General features: G+C 45.5%; 3 protein-coding genes across 3 annotated transcripts; 1 reads left to right on the top strand and 2 right to left on the bottom strand.

Moving 5' to 3' along the window:
* Positions 1–619: 619 nt before the first annotated feature.
* Positions 620–9,753, bottom strand: ankrd10a (ankyrin repeat domain 10a). Its single transcript, XM_085348173.1, has 6 exons — positions 9,453–9,753; positions 8,459–8,611; positions 7,792–7,883; positions 1,569–1,795; positions 1,433–1,495; positions 620–1,335 (listed from the first exon to the last, which is right to left on the bottom strand). Exons 1-6 carry the CDS (start codon positions 9,648–9,650, stop codon positions 1,019–1,021), a joined length of 1,050 nt encoding a protein of 349 aa, XP_085204299.1. The 5' UTR covers positions 9,651–9,753; the 3' UTR covers positions 620–1,018.
* Positions 9,754–10,050: 297 nt separating this feature from the next.
* Positions 10,051–22,380, top strand: hsf2bp (heat shock transcription factor 2 binding protein). The gene is made up of 9 exons (XM_085348239.1): positions 10,051–10,095; positions 10,872–11,007; positions 13,786–13,883; positions 14,065–14,214; positions 14,847–14,991; positions 15,112–15,229; positions 21,448–21,551; positions 21,741–21,940; positions 22,351–22,380. Exons 1-9 carry the CDS (start codon positions 10,051–10,053, stop codon positions 22,378–22,380), a joined length of 1,026 nt encoding a protein of 341 aa, XP_085204365.1.
* Positions 22,381–23,294: 914 nt separating this feature from the next.
* On the bottom strand, positions 23,295–24,634 carry cryaa (crystallin, alpha A). Its single transcript, XM_085348010.1, has 3 exons — positions 24,437–24,634; positions 24,096–24,218; positions 23,295–23,504 (listed from the first exon to the last, which is right to left on the bottom strand). The coding sequence occupies exons 1-3, from the start codon at positions 24,632–24,634 to the stop codon at positions 23,295–23,297; spliced, it is 531 nt and encodes a 176-aa protein (XP_085204136.1).
* Positions 24,635–25,724: the final 1,090 nt, after the last annotated feature.

Genomic DNA, 25,724 nt, shown 5'->3' with positions numbered 1-25,724 from the left:
CATGAACCCAAAGTGCCGTCTGAGAGAAGAAACCTGGACTGCAGGGAAAGTATTGAGATGATCCCAGAGGCAGTGCAGGTGCATTATCTCTGGGGTCAATATAAATGTAGACGGGCAAAATAAATCCAGCAGCCACAAGTTTGAGTGCACGGTGTCGTCCACGAATGTGGAGCACAGCTCTTTATACACAGCTAGAGCGCAGGCTGGTGTCACAGCGGCGCTCTGTCCCACGTAGTGATGTCATCTCTGAGTCCAGGCAGTCTTTGGGTTTCTCTTCAGGCGGCCTGATGGCACCTTGTAGAAAACCGTCTGACATTAACTCAAACATGTTTAAACTACGTTAATGTATTTGTGTGATAAAAATCAAAACATGCACAAATACTGTCTTATATGTAAAACAGGTTTTATTGAGTACAAATGCAGGTCAGTGTAAGGTCGTGTGTCACACACAGTGGAAAATCGGCGCCTCTACAACAGTCGTACAAAACACATGGTTTAAGCCTCATGAAATTACAGTGAGATCTAAAACAGTTTTCAGCCTCCGTGCAGTTCAGCGACACTCCTGAGGTAACACGGTGAGCAGGAGGTCACTCCTGAGCCCAGAGCAGTAAACACCTGGGTTAATGAAGGCCCCAGCAGACGGGACGAGTTCCACACAGCACCGTGCTACTGCTAATGCTCTGAACCAGCTTAGCACAAAGACGAGTGAAGTATTCCCACCAGCTGTCCGTGGTTGAAAGGCCACTGTGAGGACAGGGCTGCAGAGACGCTGCTGATTAAACCAAGAGAACCAAGTTAACTCGAGTTATGAGAATAGTGTTGCCCTACAGTGTGATGTCACAGAAATCCATCCCTGAAGATTATTTTTGGAAGCAGCTTTTTCACCACCCAGCTGAGTCAGTGTGAGCCTGACTCGTCCTGGCTGTGGGCTGTAGGCACAGGAGGATTACTTCTGATCGCCAGGGTAATCCTTTAAAGTTTAGTGGAAGCACATCTGCCTGCAGACGAAGCCTCCGGTTTATGAGCCGTGGTATAGGTGGATGCTGCCATCCACAGCCTGCTTGGATGGATGCTCCGCCCGGATGCAGCTGCTGTCACTCAGCTCCTCGGCCGTGTCGCCAAAGCCATGGTAGTGTCCATAATGCAAGAAATCCCCACAGTCCACCCCGGTTGGCCCCAGGCACGCGGGCCAGTTGGAGACGCAGCCGCCCGGGCTGCTGCTCAGGTGCAGCGAGCCGCACATCTCGGCTGAAGCCCGCCGACAACGTGGCGGAGAGTGAGAGTTTGGAGAGAGCGGAGGAGGAGGCGCAGCGTGGAGATGCCCGTTGTTGAAATCTGCTTTTAAACACAGCAGCAGAGAAAATGGGATCAGAGGTAGATCATGTGATATTGTTGTAGCCATTTGCTGCTTTGCCACGCAGAGCAAACCCACCTGCGCTGAGCTCCAGGCTCATGGCTTCCAGCTCCTCGAGCGCGCTGCTCTGCACCAGCATACCTGCAGCACAGCACGATGAGAAGAGCAAACAAGCAAGCACCGCGCACACGCCTGACACGTAAACATTTCTTACCATCAGCCCTTTTGGCTTTTTTCAGGTGGCCCGCGTCCAGGGCGGCTAGCTGCCTCTTTCTGCTGAGCGCGCCCAGACCACAGGGGGCGCCGCCTCCATTCTGCACTATGTTCCCCTCGTTACGCTGCTGCAGGTGCTTCTGGGCGTTGGAGATGAAGCAGAAACAGTCGTGGAAGCCTTGAGCGTGGGCCAGGTCTGCTGCCGTCTGCCCGCTTGCATTCTCTAAACTAAACAATAAGAATGAAGTCAGACAAAGTGCATCCTGGGTAACAGCACCTCAAACCATCAGAGCTCTAATGTTGCAAGAAGAAACCATCACGATCGAAGAAAACCAGTCCGAGTCTTGATGGTCTCACCCTGCAACACGTGCTGTGACTAACCTGCCCACTCACACACAGCAGGACCGCGATCACCGCCACGTTTCAGCTAAAGACGACAGGCCGTGTTTCAAACTGTTTATTTTCCTGTCTATCACACAGATGTGAAAGCCGTGTGCATGCCTCCCAAAACTGGATATAATACAATCTGGATATTATCAATAATGTTCTTTTTGTATTGTTAATATTCTACATTCATTTCATGCAAAATGAAACATTTCAACCTGTTTGTTTTCATTCTGATGCTGGATCATAAAATTTGCACTCCAGCATCTCAGATTATTAGAATATTTCATGTCGAGTTTGAGGAAGTTACGGTTTAGACAGTCTCGAGGACGTACACCGTCTGACTGCTGACGTCACGTTTGAGAAGGATCCATGAGCAGCCACAGAAGGCTGCTCACAGCCGTACTGGAGCATCTCCATGGAAGTGGACCGGAAGGGAAAAGCACGGCAGGAAAAGGTGCAGCAGACATGACCTCAGCCTCGAAATCAGTGTCAAGCAAAGTCATCTCAAGAACCTGGGAGAGCCTGACAGGAGTGGGCTGAGGTCAGATCAAGCCTGAACCAGAGATAACAGAGCAGCGCATCTCAGGAGGAGGAGGAGAAGGTCCAGAGTCTTCTTTTCAAACTGAAATGAGCTGTGGGCCACTGCCATCTCACGCTAGTGTTCAAGTAGCACAGAACAACAACAACAAACATTTCCAATGCCAAGTTGCATTATATTTCTTCACGTCAATAGTTTGAGAGCCCTGCTCACATGTCACCTCCTGGTGCTGCTCCAAAGTCAACACAGACATCTACCAGCAGACGTTGGAGCTCTTCATGCTTCTCTCATTAGCTTTGTGAAGACACTCATTTATCGACATCATGTTTCGGTATTTCAGGAGTGGGACCACGCCTCCAAACACGCTTGTTCTAGTTGTCATCTACAGAGGTTCCCCCAGTTCTGCAAACTGTTCATTCTCCTTTACGTGCCCTCCCTCCCTCCTTCCTTGTTCTCAATTCCTTAACTTCTTCACTTCTATTTAGTACACGGGGATCTGCCAGGCCCGGGAGCCGTCACCAGTCCCCTTCGAGGCCTTCCCCAAACCGCAGCTCAGTTCATGTCCAAGCATCACCTTTACCTGCTAAAATGCTGTCAAACCTAAAATGAGGACGTGGGCCCAGCGAGTGATGTGCAGCCGACTCACCTGACCTGAGCTATAGAGATTATGTGAAGAGGAAAACAAGAACCAGCCGACCCAAAAACCCAGAAAGGCCATCAGAGCAACCTGGAGAGCAGTAACACCTCCCCTCCACACTCGTGAAGTCTCAGCCACGTATAAATGAAGCTGGACTTTTCTGACTGATCTTCCGCTGCACTTTTTCACTTTGATGGGTGATGCTGAGCAGCGTCTGCACCGCTGTGAACATTCGGCTCGGCTGAGAATGGATACAAGGAATGTAGAAGATATGAAAGTTTAGGTTTTTGAATGAAATGATGAAGAACAGAGGCGGTTTCCCCTAATATTCTAACCGTCTGAGATGTGGTCTATGCATGGTCCTAAATGAAAAAGAACAACATCAGGTTGAAACTGGAGGACCAATCAGGACACAGGAATCGCCAACATTTTGCTCCGATATCCTACACAGTACATCTGTGCTGTCATGAAAACGATCATGCTTTTGTGATTTCTAAGCTTCGATTATGTTCTAAAGTAAGCTCACAGCGCTGAAGCTTTTGTTCTGTAATGCTGGGGTGGTTTGGGTTTGAAAGCCCTGAACAGAAGGAGAAGTGAGTCATCGTTAGGAAATGAGCTGTGCTTTGTAGAAAACCACAGATCAAGTTCTGATTATCCACAGATGTTTCCACATAACCTCTCAAACATGCTGAGATCAAGTCAAAGCTTTTCTTTCCTCTGGAGTACCTAATAAAGTGGCCAGTGAGTGCAGATGTAATTTGGTTAAAAACCTACAAAAATAGACATTTCATTTTACAGGTATGTTTACCTGCTGCAAATTCTGACATAAATCTATTTTTTTCTGTCCAATTTGCTCCGTTGTCTTTGTAACATACAGCACAGCACTGCACAGCACAGCGCTGCACAGCACAGCACAGCGCTGCACAGCACTGCACTCTGACGTACTCCTGAGACTAAGCTTCCAATCATTAGTGAGGCTGAGGCGTGTCCCATTAGCACACAGTATGTAAACAGTGAGGTGAGAGCTAAGCATGCATGCCTAAACATGACAGTCATCGTGAGTGCTTTGTTAGCATTGAAACCAATCACTGCAGGAAATACCTCGCCAGTTTGCCAGCTGCAGAAACTGTGGGAAGCGATAGTGAGCACTCAGTGGCACAACTGCAAGCTGCTCGCAGATGCACGTGTGGCAGATTCTGCAGTGCCTATTTGGATTGCTCCATCTTTCTGGGACAACTTCAGAAAATCAAGTTCAAACTCAAAGGCTGAAAAACATCACAACGTGCAGGGTGTTTGTTTCTGCCAGCACAATTTGACAATCAAGATCACAGCTGTTTGTTTTTTTAACATAATATATAACATTTTGCAAAAACACATCTTTATATTGATTTCAAAACAGTTAAAATGTCCTTCAACGAGTGTACAAATGCCTTGAGCAGAAAAGCTCATGTGAGTACTCACGTTTGAGTCTCAAAGCTCTGATTTCTCTTGGGAAAAGTTACAAAGACATTCAAGTGAGTATTAAATACATTAATAATACTGTGTTCAGTGGTTATTTGGTAGGTTAGTGGACGCATGAATCAGTTTACAGTTGCTAATAACAGCAGAAACATTTCAATCTGTATCAGTTTTGTCAAGGATTCTGTAAAGTAGTCGTATTATTTCTACAGGACATTCAAGTCATTAGACAGTTAATGGTTTCCCTGGAAACTGGCCTAAAAAAATTCATTTAAACCATCAAAAAAACTCTTTGCATGAGAATGAAATCAGTCACTACTCGTCAGTCGTCCTCAGCCGCGCTCCATCTCTCTCACCGGCTGGTAAGGCAGATATAGAGAAGAGGTTGAGGAAGTGGGGTCAAGCACGCTACGGCGTTAGACCAAATCCAAAAAGTGAGAGTAACACACAGAGAGCAGCTGCGTCAGGTTGTAACCACCATAACGTGAGTGCAGAGGTTGCTGTTGCTCTCATTTTCAGTTTTATTTAGAGGAGCAGGATTTTGAATTCTGGGTTTAACAGGAAGCCAATACAGGAGAAATCTGCTCTCTCCTTCTAGTCCCTGTCAGGACTCTTGCTGCAGCATTTTGGATCAGCTGAAGGCTTTTCAGGGAGTTTTTAGGACTTCCTGGAATACAGTCGTCCAGCCTGGAAGCTCAGTGTCATCTAGTGGGAGCTGAGAAGGAAAAGCAGCCGAGCTGACAGGATCACGCACTGCAGAGCTCAGTGAGTGAGATCAGAAACTCTGCTGCTACTGACAGGTACAGCTCCTCTCTCCATTTAAAACATTCACAGCAGCCAGACTTCAACACAGAACGCTACAGCGCCCCCTGTAGGCGCTCTGTGTTGGTCAAGAATCACGTCCCATCAGTGGGTCATCAGAAAAGAGATCAAAAGGAAAAACTCAATAAAAGCAGAACATTTCTGAGACTAAATATTTAATAAAAATAATTTAAAAAATGGTCTACAGGTATTGACACCGATGGACTAAACAGTCTCTCAATATTTTTGCTCAGTAAATGGAGAGCCATGTTTCCTTGCTTTACTGCCCCAGCTACTTTATCATTTTTATTAAATATTTTATAATTTTATTAACGGTCTCTTGAGAACTTTCTGCTTTCATTACAACAGTAGGTTAAGGTAAAAGCCTAAATGATAAATGAGTGTAGTTTTCAGGAGAAAGCAAAGACAAAGGCCACAGTCTGATCACTGTTCTTGTGTTTTCCTCTTATTATGGAGTCTCAGGTGGTGTAACTGTCTCCATTTATATTACAGCACAGCATATTTACATGTTCAACTGCTGTTGCTGTGCCACATGCAGGCATAAAAACATGAGCTTTTCTGCTTTTACACTCACTACTTTTCTCCGCTGTGCATCATGACAAACATGCCAGAGGATTTTTACCTGAGCCGCTGCTGAACAAAACACAACACACACAACATTACTATCACTCTTTAAAGCAAATGGCACTCAAATGAGCTGACTGGAGGGAACGGCCACTGAAACACGTTTTAATAGTGGGACACTTTGTACGACGCAGAACGTCGTAAACTCTGATTCACAGAAAACATTTTTTAAACTAAAATGAACCGTCTGAGAAACAGTAAGGTCATTATGAATGTGCTGGCAGCAACAAAGGGGGACAGGGCCACGTTCATCACTGTGCAGCCTCCTGCCTTCTTTTAACTACAGTCTGTAAACACGTGTGAGCTGAGGAGAGCGGCTGCTGCACGTTTGGGAGAGGACCGGTGTCCCGCTCTGGTCAGTCCTGGCTCTGCTTTCATGACACACTAGATGTTCTCAGTTGGTGAACAGTTTGGGCTGCAGGCAGGCCAGCTCTGCAGACGGACTCCTCTACAATGAGCCATGATGCTGGAGTAGATGCCGTCTGCTTCCCTGAAACACGTGGATGGAACACCTCTACAGCTCTAAAACCTGTATGTACTTTCACACACTGATGGAGCCTTTCCAGATGTGCCAGCTGCATATCTGGAAAGGCTGTCCACAGGCACTGATGCAACCCCACTCCACATCTGGCTTCTTCTCTGCATAATGGAGCTTTATCCTGCATGTGTGGATGACACGCAGAGCTGTGAATCAGCTCCATCATTACTGTCCGTGATGACATGTTCACAGTGAGGAACATTATTCTGAACCTGCAGTTTTCTGCAGACTGATGGACTCTGTCCACCTTTACTTCTGAGGAACTCGCCTCTTTGAACGTGTCCCTCTCTGTTACCAGCTGATTAACTGTAAATTCTTCCTCCAGCTGTTTCTGCTTTGAACCTCTGATCGCTCCAATCCAACATCCCAACTCTTTGTGAAGTGTTGCTGCCGTCACACCCAAAATCAGCTCGTATTTTTCTTAAAGTGATAGATTATCTCAGTTCAAAGATTTGTAAAACATATGGCATTATGAGTTGGATTTGTCCAATAAAGCAAGCTTTGGCACAGATTTTAACTGGTCTTTATCATTATGTTCTCACTAAGTTAAGTATTAATAGAACCTGAGGCCATTATTTACTACACCGCCACAGAATGGATTTTCTGCTGTAACTTCCTTATGGACAGTTAAGGACAATTACTTTATTTTTTTTTGAATCAAGGATCTTGAGACTATTTCATGTCACCTGTTTGTACCAGAACTTCACTACATCTTCATCTTGGTGATGACAGATGGAAAATGATTGCGAGGATGTTAACAGTAGACCACTGTGGCTTGTTCCCTCCCAACAGCTGATGAGACACTAAGAATAAGATTTCAGGACAACAGAAAACACGGCAGAACCACAGCAGCTGATCTTTGTTAGCATGAGGAAACACGCAGCACTAAAGAACGCCAAACGCAGCCTGTTAATCAGGAAAACAAAAACAAGTCAGCAGAAATTATGCTGGCTGATGCCACATCCTCCTCCTCCTCTGGGTTTACCTCAGGCGGGATATCTGAAGCACAGCACTGAGCTGCAGGATTTCCCACTAAAGTAAATTTCACAGTAAAAATAAAAGCTGTAGTTATTCTGACCAGACCTGCTGAGCATGTGTGGCCTACATGACTCAAATCTAAGACGTGTAGCAGCTGCTGTGGTTCACACTCTGTGTGCCAGAGCTTCTGTGGTGCTTTACACTGGATATTACTACTAAGCCGAAGACTGCAGGATACTTACTGCGGTTTAGCGCCTGCTATCAAAAGGACCTGGATACACTCCAAGCTACCTGACCGAGCTGCCTTATGAATGGGAGCCTCACCAACAAAGTCCTGAAAACACAACGTAAACTGTAAGGTTTGAGATATGAATGAAGCTGTTAGAATAGCACAAGCCAACTGTGTTATAGACATGCAAAAATGACACTAATATTACTGACCAATCGAACTCTAGGAGACAATATCATAATATGAAAATGTTCACAGTCACAGGACTGCAGCTGTGGTGACACTGCTCAGATTATTGTGCACTGCTCTTTTGAAATAAAAGGTGACCAGCAGCAGTGAAAGCTCCTGCCCTGTCGGCCCACGCCTGGGCCACTGATGGAAGAGCTCGGGTTCATGAGTACTGCTGGCACTGTGAACTCTGCATCCATTTCTAATTATCTTTTCAGCTTTGCTGCAAGTACAAGTTCAGTCCCAAAACCTTACCATGACTACAAGTACATATTTAGTGTGAACAACGCTGGAGACACTGTCAATAAAATGAACTTCATCTAACTTAAGTACAGCAGATGCATAAACCAGAGGTCCCTAAATTCAAATATTCAGTGATAACACTCATAGATGCAAACAGCACCACATTAAGCATTAAATACTACACAATAGGTGAGTTTCCACACACTGACCTGCTTGTTGACGTCAGCCCCAGCCTGAGTGAGCCACACCACGCAGTGAGGATGTCCTCCGAATGCTGCAGTGTGTGTTGGAGTCTGATTGAATCGGCTGGTCACCCTGTTCACCTCGCAGCCCATCTCCACCAGGTGCATCACGCACTCCAGCTGTGCCACATGCCAGTAACAAATACAAGAATCACAGTGACACACTGCTCATGTATGTCACTGCTGCAGATCTCAGAGGAGACCTCTGCACTGACGCACTTTCATTGTAAGAAATCTCCAACAGTTCTCCTTGTATATCACCTGAGTATTGTACAGCGTGCTGTTCTCAAAGCAGGCTTCAGCTGACTTTGGTTGTTAGACATATTTAAAAATCCCACTTAAGGTCCGCTTACAGGGACGTATAAGCAAAAAGTTTAAGTACATCCAGACACTGCTTAAAACATGTGCCCAGTAAGTGTTTGGAGATATTTCAAGGTGGCTGAAGAGACGCTTCTAGCAGAGCTTTGGTAAAGACAGTGATATAAAATGAAGAAGATCAGAATCGTACGAGAAGTAATTAATCATCTAATAAAATAAAATAAACAGAGAGCAAGTTTTTATATTTCTAGAGAACAGAGGCTGTTGCGGCGTCGCAGGCTTCGTGTTTGTTTTGAGCCGATTTTGGCGCCTAAAAAGCGATTGGCTCCTACTGAACCAATGAAAACCTCCAAACACGTCAAGTTTTTTTTTTTTGTCTTTAAAAAACCTTTGTTGTACGCCGGTACTCAGACATAACTGTTTGGGCCAATCAAACACAGTAAAGGAGCGCGGCGAAATATTAAAGAGGAAAAAATCTTTTAGCTTGATTATGAGCGCTGTCCGCCGCCATGTTGGAGTTTAAACATATAATACACACAGTGTGGTTACAGTTCACAGCAGCAGGCAAAAGTGCACACCTATTTTAACCCTCTTTCGTGTTTCATGGACACCACTATTGAATACCCAGTGATTGCATGCTAACCTGTCCATAGTGAGCAGCCCAGTGAATGGGAGTCCATCCATAGAAGGAGTCCTCGGCAGTTAGATGGATGTGGTTTGACAGCTGCTGTAACAGAAGGACCAGAGCCCCAACATCTCCATCCCGGCAGGCACGGTGCACTGGGAAGCGGCTCACAAACACGTCATCCCCGGAGAAGCGGGCTTCTAGTCCCCCAGACATGAGTGAGCTGAGAGAGGGCAAACGGAAGCGCTTGTCTCCACCGCACCGGTCCCACGGAGCACACTGAAGAAGTTCAAACACAAAGGAAGAGCCCAGCTCTCTCGCAGGCCGTAAAACCCGGACTGGAGCCCGCCTCACAGCTACGTCCCGTGTGTTTGGGGCGGTCTGCGCTAAAAAGCGGCCAGGAACAGGTCCTCAGTCCTTTGACTCACACCACTGGTGAGCATCTTTATGTGTCCAATATATTCAAAAACATTGGTGATGTGGCACTAAACAACTCAAACCTCGGTCTGTGGATTCAGAAACATTTCTTAGCTAACGTGCTAGCTCTGCTAGCTGTGTAATAAACTGAGTGCTGGTCTCTGTGACCCCAGAAGCAGACTCACCAACCAGCAGTAACATGGCAGCCTTATCAGGCGGGAAAAAGACGAGCCAAAAGGCAAAGGTAAGACACCCAGCCAGCCCCGGACGAACCTGCCTGCTGTTCCTGCTAATCAGGAGAACAAAGACGGCATCTTTAGCTTTGTCCTCGTCAGACCGGCTGGAGTCCAAAGACTGGGCCTCTCAGTGTTCGATGAATCTGTGATAGTGGTTACTACAAGTACAGAGTTAAAACGCGTACCTGGCTAATAAAAGTGGGACTTTTTCAAGCCAGCAGCTAAACCTTTAACCTTGTTATAATTCAAATACAACTATCTGAGTGACAGAGCCATCTTTAGGCAGTGTGCTCAAACCCTGAGATGACACTGTAGACTTACATTACATTATAAAACTAAAAATGTGGGCTGTGCATAATTTCAATGAAGAAACTACAGGAAGTGTCTCTGTTCTGGAGACACTGTAAAGTCTGTCTGAACTTAATTAAGTTAAACCAGTAACTCAGCAGAGACCTCTTAAATGATGGTGATGATTTAAAACTCAGAGAATCAGTGCACTGAAGCTGATATTGCAGAACATGGTCGGCCAACACATACCTAAGACTTTCCTTCTGTGTTTTCTATTCATTTGTCCCCATTGCTTATTTCTAGGCCATCCTACAGACATGCTTCATTGTGATAGCAGTTTACACTGAGCCCTTATCACACTCTGCCTGGTCTCGAGTGCATATTTAATAGTTTCCTTGTCTCTCTATGGATTACTTAGAATCTAAAAAAGCACAATTAAATGAGCGCATCTGTGGCAAAGAAGGATGCAGTCTTTTTCTATCTTTTTTTCTTCCAGGGTGGCTTTATCCGAGTGAGGAAGAGAGATTTAGAGAAGTTGACCACAGAAGTCATGCAGCTTAGAGAGTTCCTGCCCAGAGTTGTGAATGGGGATCTGATGGAGATGCTGCATAAAGCCCGAGCAGCTCAGACAAGTATGCTGAACTCCACTCTGATCCTGCTGTAAACACGAGGGTGTTGTGTGTATCACAGAGCAGAACATATACAGTTAATGTATAAACCTGAAGGCTTGTTGAAGACATCCAGCTACAGAGAGACAGAGTTGTCTAATGTCAGTGGAGCCAGGTCTGTTTAACAGCCCTCACAGGTGATAAGGAAAGCCAGGTGCACCTGCTTTCTCATTAGCCTCATTTTATCTTCTACTCTGACCCGGGCCTGACCCAGTAAATATACAGCACTGTTGATCTAAGAAGCTTGGAAAGAAAAGCATCTGGACTTTAAGTTTCTTGAAGACATTTCACCTCTCATCCGAGAAGCTTCTTCGGTTCTAAGAGAGTCCCCGGTGGGACCCTAGTGGGAGTTGACCCACTGCTGATCATGTGTCTCACCACATGAGTCAAGGTGTGAAAAAGGGTGTGGGTCATTATCAGCAGAGGTTTCGGGTGAGACCATCGTGAGACCTTGCTTCACCAATTCACCTGACCTGTTGAGGTCAACTGGCAAGATGTGAGTGGTTGTTAAGGTGCCTGGGAAGGGATCTCCAAACTGGATTGTAGGTGGCAGACAACTGGTATTGTGAGCCACCTGGGACTCTCCACCAGTTTCTTCAAACATCTTCAAGAACCTTAAAGAAGTCCAGTTGCTTTTCTTTCCATTTAGCACTGCTATTCACGAAGGATGTTGTCTCACCACAGTATGTTGTGGTAATATAAGAAGAATTGGGTCGTGTCTTTTTTTGGAAGACATTGCACACCACGCCGAGCTATGCCAGGTTCCCAGCTTTCAGCAGTTTGGGGTGGGGGTACAAAAATAGTATTTCCTGCCTGTCAAACTAGTGAATATGTGGTATTTCCACAAATTCTCCTAAAGACATGGAGACAGTATCTTGGGTGCTGTTAGGTGCCTGGTGTCCTCACCTGCTGCTGTGTCCGGCTGTTTGTCACCCCCGCTGCTTTCCACTGGACCATTCTTCTGAGAGCAGCCCGATCTGCCAGCATCCTGGCCTCCGCCTGCCACGGCCTGGCTTTAGGGTGGTGCTCCCCGTCTCTCTGGCTCTGGCACAGAGGCTAACTTGCTAACTAGCTGCTTGTGCTCCGACATGGCGACCATGAAATATGTCCCGTCGGCTCTGCTGGATCTCTGCCATCACCTCGCTCCTGGATGATGATGTCATCAAATCTCTCGTGACACTGAGCATGCTCCTTGATGTCCTCTGACAGGCGCAGACGTCATCGCGACAAAGCTGAGAAGCGCTCTTTACGAACCCCGCCGTACTCTAACCAGCCGCCTGCTGTTTCCATGCAACCTTTGAAAAACACGAACAAAAAGCCAGCTCAGCAAAACATCACGTGTGATTTAAAAGTCTAAAACGAATCAGTCATCACATGTAAGGTTTTTCCGTTTCCTCTCTTTGTGACATCTTCCTCCATCTGTCACACGCGTTTTTTTCCCGTCGCTCCTCCTCGATAGCGCTGCAGAGATGCTGAAATATCAGCACCACCGTGAATGCATCACGGGGATGATAAAGGTTGTGCTGAGGCTGAAAACCCCCGAGATGTCATTTATTTTTCTCACTGACCTGCCTGCATGATAGACGCTGCACTTAAGGTTTTTCACCCATTTATCTGGGTAAAAACCGTCATTGACATTAAAAATGTCCTTTTCAGGAGGGCTCTAGCACTGCGCCAAATATAACGTGACAGCTCTATAAAGGTATTTGAAGTGACCCAAAGGACTGGTCTGATTATCTGCGTAGGTGCTCAGTCATCCAGCTCATGGTGGTCTAAGGAGCCTGGAAGAAGGCGCCTGAACTTCTTTAAATTTCCTTTAATATCTTTGTCTAAGCAAAGAGACATAAAAAAAAAACGCAGGGAAAAATCAGAAATCACTTTTTGGCACGACAGCATTTCGGATTCTTCTGCCCACTCGACCCTGTTTACCACCCCCAGAAGCCCCAGCTTGTCCTCCTCCACACGCCTCCTTACCCATACTGACTCTCACAGCTGCCCCTTTACTGCAGAATGTATGCCACTGTTAGACTGCTCCAGCAGCACGCAGCATATCATCTAAGAGGTCCCACACTGGACCTGAGATGTGCCCTGTATTGACCTGTCCATCTCTGAGCACTATGCTATCCTTTTTCCTCTTCCTTTACAGGAACATCAAGTCTGTTACTACATGAAACCTAGTTCACATCTGTGGGAGATGCACACACAGACCACACAGTGTGCTGTGTGTAAGATGCGGACTTTTAAGTTGCATACTGCCATTCACTGCTTAGACTCCATGGCCCCTAATATCATGTCCTCCCCCTGGTTCACCTGTGTGCTACACTCCATGAAGGGCTCAGGCCTCAGTGTCCCCCACTAAAGAAAGTTTGTTAACTATTAACTGGTTGTTTTGTCCCTGTGAAAATGAAAAGAATTACAAACCCATAGAAGGTCCAGAAACCCAGGACCACCGCAGTGAAACCCTGTCTCTGCTTTCTCATGGTAAACACTCACCGCCACCATGGAGACCGTGTCATAAATCACGATTCTCAGCCACTTATTCAGTTTAGGGTCTCAGGGGTTGGAATTAGAGGCGGTTATACTCCGGAGAGGTTGCCGGCCTCTTACAGGACTGGGAGATTATGACATAATCAAAATGGGACCAAAACTCTACCTTAAAGCTGACAAAGTTTCATGTTGTGGAAAACTAGTGTTAGAAACATTACATAAGAATATCTGCTCTCAAACTGTGTGTGTGTTTAGTGAAGGAGCAGATTGTGAAGGAGCAGATGAGGCAGGAGTGTCTGCACCTGCAGTCTCGACTGGATGCTGTGCAAACTGAGAGTCAAAAAGAGAAAGAGGTGAGAGCGACAGTCAGACCTGAAAATGGACTCATAACAATAACATGAAAATATTTCTGGTATCCCACTGAGGAAACTGGACTTGCTTGATGAATTTGGGCTTGTCTTGCTTTAAGCCATGCTGTCATTTATTACTTGTTGTATGTGACACTGCACTGAATCCACGTGAATGGATGTTCAGGAAAAGCTGCTGTTACGTGAGCAACTGTGGCAGAGCAGAGTGGAGCTGCAGCAGCAGGCAGACTTCTGCTCTGGTCTGGGATCTGCTGCCTGCAGTCTGCTGTGGAGCTGCTCTGCCAAGGAGGACACCGTCTCACTTTGGCTGGCTGATGTGAGTCATGTTCAGTCTTTTCTGTCTCTGTGTGTGGACTTGGACTTGTTTCCCTGTAACAAAAACCCCAAATATGGCTACAGGGATACATGTTAGTGGTCAGTAGCGTTTGTATAAAGTGCAGCCACAGCTGAAAGTGAAACAGTATTCAATACATGAACATCAGATCCCAGTTTAATCCCAGTAGGAGGAGACACAAGTGTTTTGGGAATGGGCTGCAGCCGGAACAAATATCTGCCTTTAAAAAATCAAAAATCATTTCCACAGTAACAAACTTGTCCCAGCATGCACAATAATTAGTTTGACTTGCTTGATCAAACCAACACAGTATAATTACAAAATGACCTTCTGACCACTGTGTTGTACATCTTTAGCTGAAACAATAAAATATGTTGTTTAAAGTGTTTGATGCAAAAGAAACATGGCTCCATATATTTTGGTCGTTCCACATAATAATTTTATGCAGTGCAAACAAAAGAGCATCCTCTCTGCTCCTTCTCTTCTCTCTCCAAATTAAATTGGCTCCATGTTTTGTCGGTCACTGAGACATGATCTAACAGTATTTGTAACAGCAGATGTTAATGCTGCTGGATTGTGTGTGTGTGTGTTGCGTGTGCGTGCGCACACTTCAGGGGAAGCTGCAGGCCTTCCTTGCTGTGGCTGCTCAGACTCTCGAGAGCTTTGTCACGTCTTTGGATGAAGAGGAGAAAAGTCAAACTGAGGACTACAACTCCCACGAGCACCAGTTTGTGCTGGCAGTGGCTGGGACCATTACTAGTGAGTCTGAAGCTTCTAGCAGTCAGAAAGGATGTGTCGAAGCACATTTTCTTAGAACCTCCATCAACACGAATAACTGCTCGATTGTCAGCTGACTTTTCTTTGTTTCTTATCAATCAGATGTAGCAGCAGTAACGCAGGGGCGGGACTTCCTGTCAAGCTCAGCGCATGTCTTGCTGGACACTTTGATGAAACTTCTCAAGTTGATGAAGCCTGGTGTCTTCCCCAGACTGAAAGTGTATGTGGATCAACCTCTTTGTCATTAATATGTATCAGGATTGAATAGAGTTAACAAGAACGTGACACAATGTTTGATCCATGAATCATAACAGGATCAAACCTACTTTTACTTTCCTCTAAAGCAGTCATTTGCAAAGTAAAATTCCTACATTTTTCATTCAGTAATATAGATTTTAATTTGAAACCATCATTGAGCCTCAGTGTTGGTCAGCTGTGCTGACTTTATTCACAACATAGTTTTCAAAAAGTCTGCACACTGTGTGAAATGTAAGTGAAAACGGATCAGAGTCAGGTCCACACCATTGAAACACTTTATTAGAATGAAACAGTAACAGGAGAACATCCGGGTCTTTTTAAGAATAGGCTTGTGCAGACTTTGATGGCAGCCACACATTTTTAGTTAGCCTGTGACAGGGTGTGTTTCCACTATGCTGCACTCCTTTGTAAGCATCACTGGGAGCACTTCAGCGGTTCAGGTTAAATTGAATTAAATTTTCAATTCAGTTTTGTTTATACAGTGCTAAATAACAACAACGGCTGCCTCAAGGTGCTTTATATATTTATATTATATAATCTAATATTATTATATATTATACCCTACTATAATACATGCAGAGAAAACCGCAATGAGCAGCACGTTGGCGACAGTGGGAAGGAAAAACTCCCTTTTAACAGGAAGAAACGTCCGGCAGAACCAGGCTCAGGGAGGGGCGGGGCCATCTGCTGTGATTGGTTGGGGTGAGAGAAGGAAAACAAGATAAAGACATGCTGTGGAAGAGAGACAGAGGTTAATAACAAGCATGATTCAATTCAGAGAGGTCTGTTAACACATAGTGAGTGAAGAAGAAACACCCAGTGCATCATGGGAATCCCCACCAGCCTCAGGGATTCAGTGTCACCTGATTGAGCCTGAATCCAAACTGGAAGCTGGTTCCACAGAAGAGGGGCCTGAAAACTGAAGGCTCTGCCTCCCATTCTACTTTTAAATACTCTAGGAACAACAAGTAGGCCTGCAGAGCGAGAGCGAAGTGCTCTAATAGGATGATATGGTACTACAAGGTCATTAAGATAAGATGGGGCCTGATTATTGAAGACCTTGTATGTGAGGAGCAGGATTTTGAATTCAATTCTGGATTTAACAGGAAGCCAATGAAGGGAAGCCAAAACAGGAGAAATATGCTCTCTCTTTCTCTCGGGGTGGCTGTAGCTCAGGAGGTAGAGCAGGTCACCTACTGATTGGAACGTTGGTGGTTCGATCCCTGGCTCCTCCAGTCTGCATGCCAAGTATCCTTGGGCAAGATACTAACCCCAAGTTGCTCTCCGATGCATCCATCGGAGTGTGAGTTTTGTTATAAAAGCGCTCAGTTTAGAGTCAGTGTGGGCAGTTGGGAGATTGAGTGAATGAGGCATGTTGTATACAGCACTTTGAGCACTCCGGGAGAGTAGAAAAGCACTATATAAGAATCAGTCCATTTACCATCTTTCTAGTCCCTGTCAGGACTCTTGCTGCAGCATTTTGGATCAGCTGAAGGCTTTTCAGGGAGTTTTTGGACTTCCTGATAATAATGAATTACAGTCGTCCAGCCTGGAAGTAATAAATGCATGAACTAGTTTTTCAGCGTCACTCTGAGACAGGATATTTCTAACTTTAGAGATGTTGCACAAATGGAAGAAAGCAGTCCTACATATTTGTTTAATATGTGCATTGAAGGACATGTCCTGGTCAAAAATGACTCCAAGGTTCCTCACAGTGTTACTGGAGGCCAAGGTAATGCCATCCAGAGTAAGAATCTGCTTAGATACCATATTTCTAAGATTTTCAGGGCCGAGTACAATAACCTCAGTTTGATCTGAATTAAGAAGCAGAAAGTTAGCGGCCATCCAGGTCTTTATGTCTTTAAGACATTCCTGCAGTTTAACTCATTGGTGTGTGTTATCTGGCTTCATGGATGACGCAGACTGGGACATGTTTCGGCGCAGCTCTGATGACATCAACATGTTTACGGAAGCGGTTGTGGGATTTATCGGGAAACTAGCGGACGACACAGCAGAAAGAACTATCATCCGAACGTTTCCCAACCAGAAGCCGTGGGTGGATAAAAACATCCGCGACGCTCTGAGATCACGCACCGCTGCCTACAATGAAGGGCTTGTCTCCGGTAATATGGACCTATACAAGGCTGCGTCCTACAACGTGCGCAGCGCGGTCCGAAAGGCAAAGCGGAGCTACGGGGAAAAACTAGAGTCACAGCTACGACAGTGCGACTCTAGGAGCCTGTGGAAAGGACTGCGGACTATAACGGACTATAAACGACCAGCTTCTTCAATGATGAATGCCGATGCTTCACTGGCTGATGAGCTGAACACGTTTTATGCTCGCTTCGACGCCGCAGCAATTAAAACGACAAACGGCTGCGCGCGCTCGGAGTGCACCAGTGAAGAAAATGCATTCGTCATCACAGAGCATGCCGTGAGGAACACCTTCAGGAGGGTGGAAGGCAGCAGGACCAGATGCAATCCCTGGCCGGGTCCTTAGAGCCTGCGCTGATCAACTAGCACCGGTGTTCACGGAGATCTTCAACCTCTCCCTGGCCCAAGCTGTGGTTCCCACGTGCTTCAAACGGTCCATTATTGTCCCTGTTCCAAAGAAACAACAGCCCGCTTGCCACAATGACTACCGTCCAGTAGCACTGACTTCAATTGTGATGAAGTGTTTTGAAAGACTGATGAGAGATCACATCACTTCTTCACTTCCTCCCACCATCGACTCACTTCAGTTTGCTTACCGGACTAATCGTTCCACAGACGATGCCATATCTCACCTGCTCCACACATCCCTGAGTCACCTGGACACTGGCAGAGGGAATTATGTTAGGATGCTGTTCGTGGACTACAGTTCAGCATTCAACACAATAATTCCCTCTAAGCTTTTCACCAAGTTGACGGATCTAGGACTCAGCTCATCACTGTGTCAGTGGATCCTCAACTTCCTCACAGACGGACCCCAATCAGTGAGGGTAGGAAAACAAGTCTCCCCCTCCATCTCACTCAGCACTGGAGTGCCTCAGGGCTGTGTTTTAAGCCCCCTGCTGTACTCACTGTACACTTATGACTGTGTTGCCACATCCGACACCACCTCCATTGTCAAGTTTGCTGACGACACTGCTGTTGTGGGCCTGATCTCCGACAACATCGAGACGGCCTACCTGGAGGAGATTAGGAACCTGGAGACCTGGTGCCAGGAGAATAACCTCCTCCTAAACGTCAGCAAGACTAAGGAGCTGATCGTGGACTTCACTACAAAGCAGGCGAGGAATTACAAACCCCTCATCATCAGTGGCACGCCAGTGGAGAGAGTGGACAGTTTCCGATACCTGGGTGTCCACATCACTCAGGACCTGTCATGGTCCTGTCACATCAACACCCTGGTTAAGAAAGCCCGTCAGCGTCTCTTCTTCCTCAGAAGACTTAGAGACTTCCATCTGCCACTGAAGGTGCTCAAGAACTTCTACTCCTGCACCATCGAGAGCGTCCTGACGTCAAACATCTGCACCTGGTTTGGGAACAGCACCAAGCAGGACAGACGAGATCTGCAAAGGGTGGTGCGCTCGGCAGAACGCATCATTCAATCAGAGCTCCCTGACCTGCTGTCCATCTACACCAGGGGTGCTCACACTTTTTCCGCATGTGAGCTACTTATAAAATGACCAAGTCAAAATGATCTACCCACTACAAAAATCCAAAACATATACTTATTTATAAATATATTGAGGATTCTTTATATCTACAATGTATATACATGCATAACCACAATATCCAATATTTCACAACACAATTAACTATGTAAATTTTTTGTCATTACCTGAGTTTACTCTGATGACTTGCACTGAATTGAATCAGCCAGGGATGCATAGTCCGGACAGTAGCTGCTGACGGCCAGGTTTAAGAGAAAAAACCGAGAGCTAAAAATTGGAGTTAACTCGCTGACTAGCTTGTCAGTTTTACTACACTTCGCGCCGCTGTTTGCGCATGCGCAGCGACCTAAATGTCAGAAAAAATCTGATGTCATCTGACTGGCTTCCCTGTATCAATCAAGTGACGGGATGGATGATAGGCTGGCATCTATTTTTTTAATGCCATGCGATCTACCAATACTACCTTTGCGATCGATTATAAATTATAATTCCTATAATTTATAATCCTTATCTTTATAATCTCTTCTGCTATTTGCACATTCTTTACTGTAAATTCCTAAGTTAATTTGTAAATTTTTGTAGTAAATTGTAAATATTGTAAAACTTTTCTTCTGTCATTTAATGGTCGGGCATTGTACAGCTACAAGCATTTCACCCCCATGTCATACTGTGTATGGTTGTGTGTGTGTGTGACAAATAAAATTTGAATTTGAATTTGAGATAGAGCTGGGTGTCATCTGCATAGCAGTGTAAATGTATGCTATGTCTTCTAATGATGCTGCCTAAGGGAAGCATGTATAATGTAAACAGAATTGGTCCTAGCACTGAACCCTGTGGAACTCCATAATTAACCTCAGTGTGTGAAGAGGACTCTCCATTTAAAGAGTGTTCACAGAGGTTTGGACTTTATTTGAGTTAGATTTTGTAGTGTGACAGTTAACGGTAATGCTATGAGCTAAACGTACTCGCTCCATTTTAAGATCTTCTCTGGTATAAACATCAGTATAGTATAATTATATACTCATCAGTTCATCAGTCTAAGTCTGCCAAGATGAATGATCCCATTTATAACCAGTAAGGTCAACAATGTTTATTAAAAAGCTGATAACAGCTGGAATCTGGTTTCCAGAGGGTTGTAGGTCCAGGTTTCCATGCAGTTCCAGCTGCTGTAATTGTGAGTGACTATTGGCTTCTCATTCTGTACAATATAAAATCCATGTAACAGTTTGTAGAAGAGTTTGGGCTGCAGGTTTTGTGCCTCCTTTGTCATCATTCTTATCCCTCAGCTATAAAAGGCTGAGTATTGTTGTCGCCCTGCTGGGCAACATGGACACTTTGACGTAACATAAGCTTTTCAAACTGATACAAAGGCGTGTCTAAAAACTTGATCTGTGTTCTGATGTCTCTCCTTGTTTCCTGAGCTTCCTTCTAGCATTGAAGTTCTAACATTTTATTAAGACAAACAACATAAGTAGTTCCAAGAGATGTCCAGCTGGGATGTCTCTCAATTGGGAATGCCTCGGTGTCCTATGATAAGAGCTGAAGGATGTTCAGTGGGAGATGGAGGTTTGGGCATGTCTGCTCACACTGTTGCCCATGCTGGCTGCACCCTGATCATCAGCAGCACATGGATAGAAAGATGCAGATTCTGTTTTCATTGACATATTAGTAGAAAGTTAAAGTGATCATAGCCAGAATCAGACAGGTTATGTCAAGCGACACTGCAGAGGTTCTTGTCCATGTATTTGTGTCTTCACGTATTGATTATTGTAACGCTCTCCTTTCTGGGCTTCCAAAGAAAAGTTTCAGAGGTCTACAGATGGTGCAAAATGCAGCTGCTCGCATTTTAACAAGAACTGGGAAATTTGAGCACATTACCCTGTTCTGAGATCTCTGGCTACCTCGTCAGGTTCGAGCAGATTTTAAGGTCCTGCTGCTCACCTACAAGGCTTTAAACGGACTGGCACCTTCATACCTCTCCGACCTTTTACACCTTCATGTTCCACCCCGTGCTCCATGTGTTGAACACACATTTGTGTACAGGTCTTAATTCTGTGGCTTTTAGTTTTTAAATTCTTACTGTTTTTAACTTGTATTGTGTTTTACTTGTACTGCTATTCATCGCTTTTATTTATTCATCTTTTTAGTTTCAAATTGCTGCACAGCACTTTGTTTGAAAGCACTTTATAAATAGAGTTATTATTATTATTATTATTATAGCGACCAAGCGTTTGTAATGTTTGTGTGTGGTATGTGTTAGTAAAAAGGGACCTACTAAAGTAAATACCTGTAATTGCAACAGTGTGCAGAGCTCATACGACCACAATGAAACCCACAAACTTGACGAACATCATAGTTTCACAGTGCTGACCAACCACCACTCACTCACTGGAATTTTATTAAACTTCTTTTTTAAAAGCTCTTAAAAGGGATCTGAATGTGTTGATATGTTGTGGCCACTAGATGTCAGTGTTTCTCTGCAGTGTGGACTGCTGTTCACTACGGTGATGCTTTGCTGCAGGTTGATGCTGATGGCGCTCTATAACGTGAGCATCAGTCTCAAAGGACTGAAGTACCTGAGTGAGAACCAAGGAATCCTCCCTCTCATCTGGAGCCTGCTTGATGGTAAGCTGCTGCATGCTCCAACAACAACAGTGTCTGCCCATCACTCACAGACACTGTGCAGACACTGTGCTCTAGCTCTGGCCTACAACCCGTCTCAAGTCTAACCTTCAATGACACTGATATAGTTAATTGAATAAACTGTCAGTGTCACAGACTGTGTATTCCAGGATCTAATTTGTGTGTCTGTAGACGGACACTGGGAGGTGTGTCTCCACTCCCTGCGTCTCCTGCAGTCCATGTTGTTAGAGGACGATGTGTTGCTCCTGTTGGGCTCCTCGCTCCTGGATCCAGACCTGTGTGCTCGCGTCAGCAGGCTCGCTGCCAGCACGCAGCAAAGCCTGAGACTGACTGCTCTGCAGACCTTGGAGGACCTCCAGGCCCTCCAACAGGTACCACAGTATGATGAACCCTGCTTCCCTGCTCTTGCAGTCATTGTGTTTACCACACTAACTCTGTCAGGACAGAAATGAGGACTTGGTATGTGTTCAGGTTAACTTCACCTGTTTTGCTTCTTTTGTTAGCATCTGAGTCTTTCACTGCTACTTTTCTTCACACCTGGTAATTTATCACATAACAGTTAGTGAAAGCACTAGTTAGTGTGTTTTAGGTTCGGCTGTTAGTCTCTGTTTTGCTGAATAGAGAAGCAACTGCACTGATGTCTCACACAGGCAGATCTAAAGTCTAAAGCTGGTGTGATTGTGCACTGCATGCAAATGTAGACACTTGTCCCTTCCTCACATCACCGTGAGATCCATCCCTGACCTTTCTGAGCACAGACTGTGACATGGTGTGTTTCCAGGGCCGGGCCTGCAAACAGAGCCGTGTGTGACGAGGGAGGACTTGAAGTGAAAGAAGAGCCTTTCTCACTGCATTGTTCACTGTTCAGCTTCTATGTATGTTCACACTGCTGTGCATTGTTAGTGCTTAAAGTGCATGTAGATCTGCATTGTTAAACCTGTCCTAGTAAAGATGTTTGCAGTGTGTCTGTGTCGTGTCAGTACAGCAGAAGCACAGGACTGAACTGCTCTGAAGGTCTTCTGCACTGATCTGTTCTCTGTGCAGTCACCCCCACGCTGCACACACTGTGCTGTATCCATGGACTAAAGGCACGAGCAGACGTCACTCACCCTCTGTATACTCTGCTAAAATCGCTTCACTGAAATCATTGTTATCTTATAGAAACTCTCTCTGTTCTTCCTGATTCATCAAAACAAAGTCTGAGCTGATAAGAAGAAGGGCAAAAGGAGTAAGACCACACAGGGGTTGCATTTTGTTAATTGTACAGCTTTATTGCTTCTTTAGTATGGACTTGAATAGTGAGCAGATATCCACTGAACAAAGCTTAGACTTCAGTACAGGATATATGTGAGACAAAGGCTTCAGAGGAAGAACATGAATGGGAGAAACCAGGGCTGGTACAGAACATGTTTGTTTCAAGCTCAAAGCCTGTCAGAGGACTGCTCTGAAACACGCTGGGCCATGTGAGTGTCTCCAGATGACTTCTCTCTTTAAAAACTCCAGCGCCTCTTACTCGACTGCCTTGGCGGGCCGATTTTTGTTATACTTTAAACAGTGATACTAATGAGTTAAGAAGTAACTATAGAAAGAGAAGCAGGGAAGACACAGATATCCTCTAAGGAAAGGGGGAAAGAAGAATTCTGGAGTCGTCCATCCCAGTTGATGCTGGTTATTCACGGGGCTGAGCTCCTTCAGTGCCCCGGGTCACCCACCAGCACTTGGCCTCTAGGAGGAGGCGGCAGCGTTGGGCTTATCGTCACGAGTCACGGGGATGCTGCGCTCGCTGCGGCCAGACTCGCTCCCCCCGCTGACCTTTGGTCCGGTCAGAGTCAGCAGACCGTCAGCTGACAAGGTGCAGTTGATGGATGATTGGTCAACGCTAGAGGGGAGGCGGTAACGGCGATGAAACTCACGGGAGATGTAACCGTGGTCGTCCTGAAAAACAGCAGTATTGATGCCATGAAGCCGTTGTCAGTCCAGGGAAAGCTTCACTCAGCTCACTCTCACGAGAGAGCGAGCACACACTGCTTCCTGCTAACTGCTGAGGGTTTCAGCCTTCAAAGTAAGAGACCAACCCAGGTCTATTAAGACGGGTGACAAACTGAGTGGAGTTGTTGTGAGCCAGGATAAGTTAGTATTGTGTGTTAAATGTATATTTAGTCTTTTCAGTCCAACATGACTTGTTTTTCCTCTTTTCATTTCCACTAATAACACAAAATAAAATGATAATGTCCAGGCTAGAGGACACCTAGCTACACACCTATTACACCCCATAACAACACAGAAGGCATCTTCATGTGATCAAATACATCCTTTTACCTTTCCTACATATTACAGGGAACTTTCTCACAGTCTAACATAAACAGGTTTGTATGTCTAAGCACCGTGGTTACGTACGTACGTGTGGTTTGTTGCTACATCTCTGATCAGTGATCTGACTCGTGTTGGAAAATCCCTCAGGAAGCCTTTACGTCCTATGAGTCTAACTCACTCACTCGTGGTGTGTGCATCAGAGAGGAGGACTACCTGTCTTTCTCCATGCTTGCCCTGGATCTCCACATAGTCGTCAGCGACCTTCACACTGAGCTCATCGGGAGAGAAGTGCTTGACGTCCAAGTAGACTGTGAACTTATCCCTGTCAGATCTCACCTGAGGGAGACAGACACAGAGAACATCTCTTGACCTTAACTTCTGAAACTTTAGGTCAACAACTTCATTTCTTGACTCTACGTTGTATGGAGCACAGTGGATGTTAGCTTTCAGTCTAACTAAACTCAAGACAAAATACAAGTATGTATTAAACAAAAGATGTACGCCGTCTATCCTCTAATAACCACAGAATATGAGACTAAATCCATATTTTTTACCTCTGAGATCCCAGAGTTGGAAAAATCCAAAACGTTGCGGAAGAGTGACTGTCTGTAATAGGGGCTGATGGTGGAGGCGGCGTAAGGGAAGAGGTCGTAATCAAACATGCCCTCTCCAAAAAACTGGTCAAAGAGTCTGGCAGGGTAGACAGAGCCCAGGGCACGTCTGAACCAGGGGTGCTGGATGGCAATATCCATGGCAACTGAAGACAGTCTGGTCTACTTTGGCTTGGTGGGGAATCCAGCAGAGGAAAAATGGAGATGAGGTAAGAATGGGAGAACGGTGGCAGTAAAGCAGTGGCTGAAGAAGGCTTTCAGAGTGCTTTGCTCCCCTCTCTACAGCTGCCTCCTCTTTATATACCTGAGAGCCAGAAAGAGAGGCTTTAGCCACGATCCCTCTGGAATGGCATTATCTCAGCATGGTGGGTTGGGCCCTGTCAGCAGAATCAGGGTTGAGGATGGGGGGGCACCACTAGGTCCAGTCCCTGCTGGGACGCAGCGGTAGTCACATCAGACACCCGGGGCTGCCAAAACAAACTGTGCTAGACGGAGAGGAGGAGGGGAGAGACAATGAGCTCAGGAAGCCAACTAAAGACACACAGGGATTTCACCTGTGTGACAAAGCATCACACACATACACGTAGATCTGTTCTGTCAGTCAGTCGGTGACATAATGCTGTGGTATTGTTCTGCCTGTGTGTTTGGATGACGGGCAGATTTAGTAACAATGCAGTCCAGAGTCAATGGAACAACAGCTGACAGAGAAATGTGAGAAAGGAAGTGTGCCCTTCAATTCCAGCATTTTACAATGAGGGGGAAATAAAACCGGTCTGGACCTCAGCAGGCCTCGCAAATTCTTCCCAAGGTCGGACCATCAGTACTGAGAGAAGCTGCATGTCATACTCTACAGTCCTCAATTAGCAGGTTAAAGTTCACAAGAGTAGGACTGAACAAGTATGGCTTGAAGGGCTTCTAGGAGAAAGCCTCTTCTTTCTATAAAGAGCATGGCAGCACAGCAAAATCCTGAGGAACAATCAATCCATTTATTGATAAGCACATTTAAAAACAACAGGTTGACCAAAGTGCTGTAGATAGTAAAAAAGTAGCTCGAACACACACAAAGAACAAAACAAAACTCAGTCACGATCAAAAGCTAGAGAGTAAAAATGTGTTTTCAAACGGGTTTTAAAAAGTGTCGGAGAGAAGTTTGGGTGCAGCAGAGGCCCGATCTGTGTTTCCTGTTTCCTGTCAGCTGGCCTGAGAGTTCTCTTTGGAGTATTATTAGTTA

This window comes from Diplotaxodon limnothrissa, linkage group LG23 (genome assembly GCF_057381915.1).
Source record: "Diplotaxodon limnothrissa isolate DT_005_m linkage group LG23, D_limnothrissa_male_GT1.1, whole genome shotgun sequence".
In the NCBI taxonomy this organism is placed as follows: Eukaryota; Metazoa; Chordata; class Actinopteri; order Cichliformes; family Cichlidae; genus Diplotaxodon; species Diplotaxodon limnothrissa.
The sequence above is the reverse complement of the archived record's forward strand: the minus strand, read 5'-3'. Positions and strand labels throughout refer to the sequence as shown.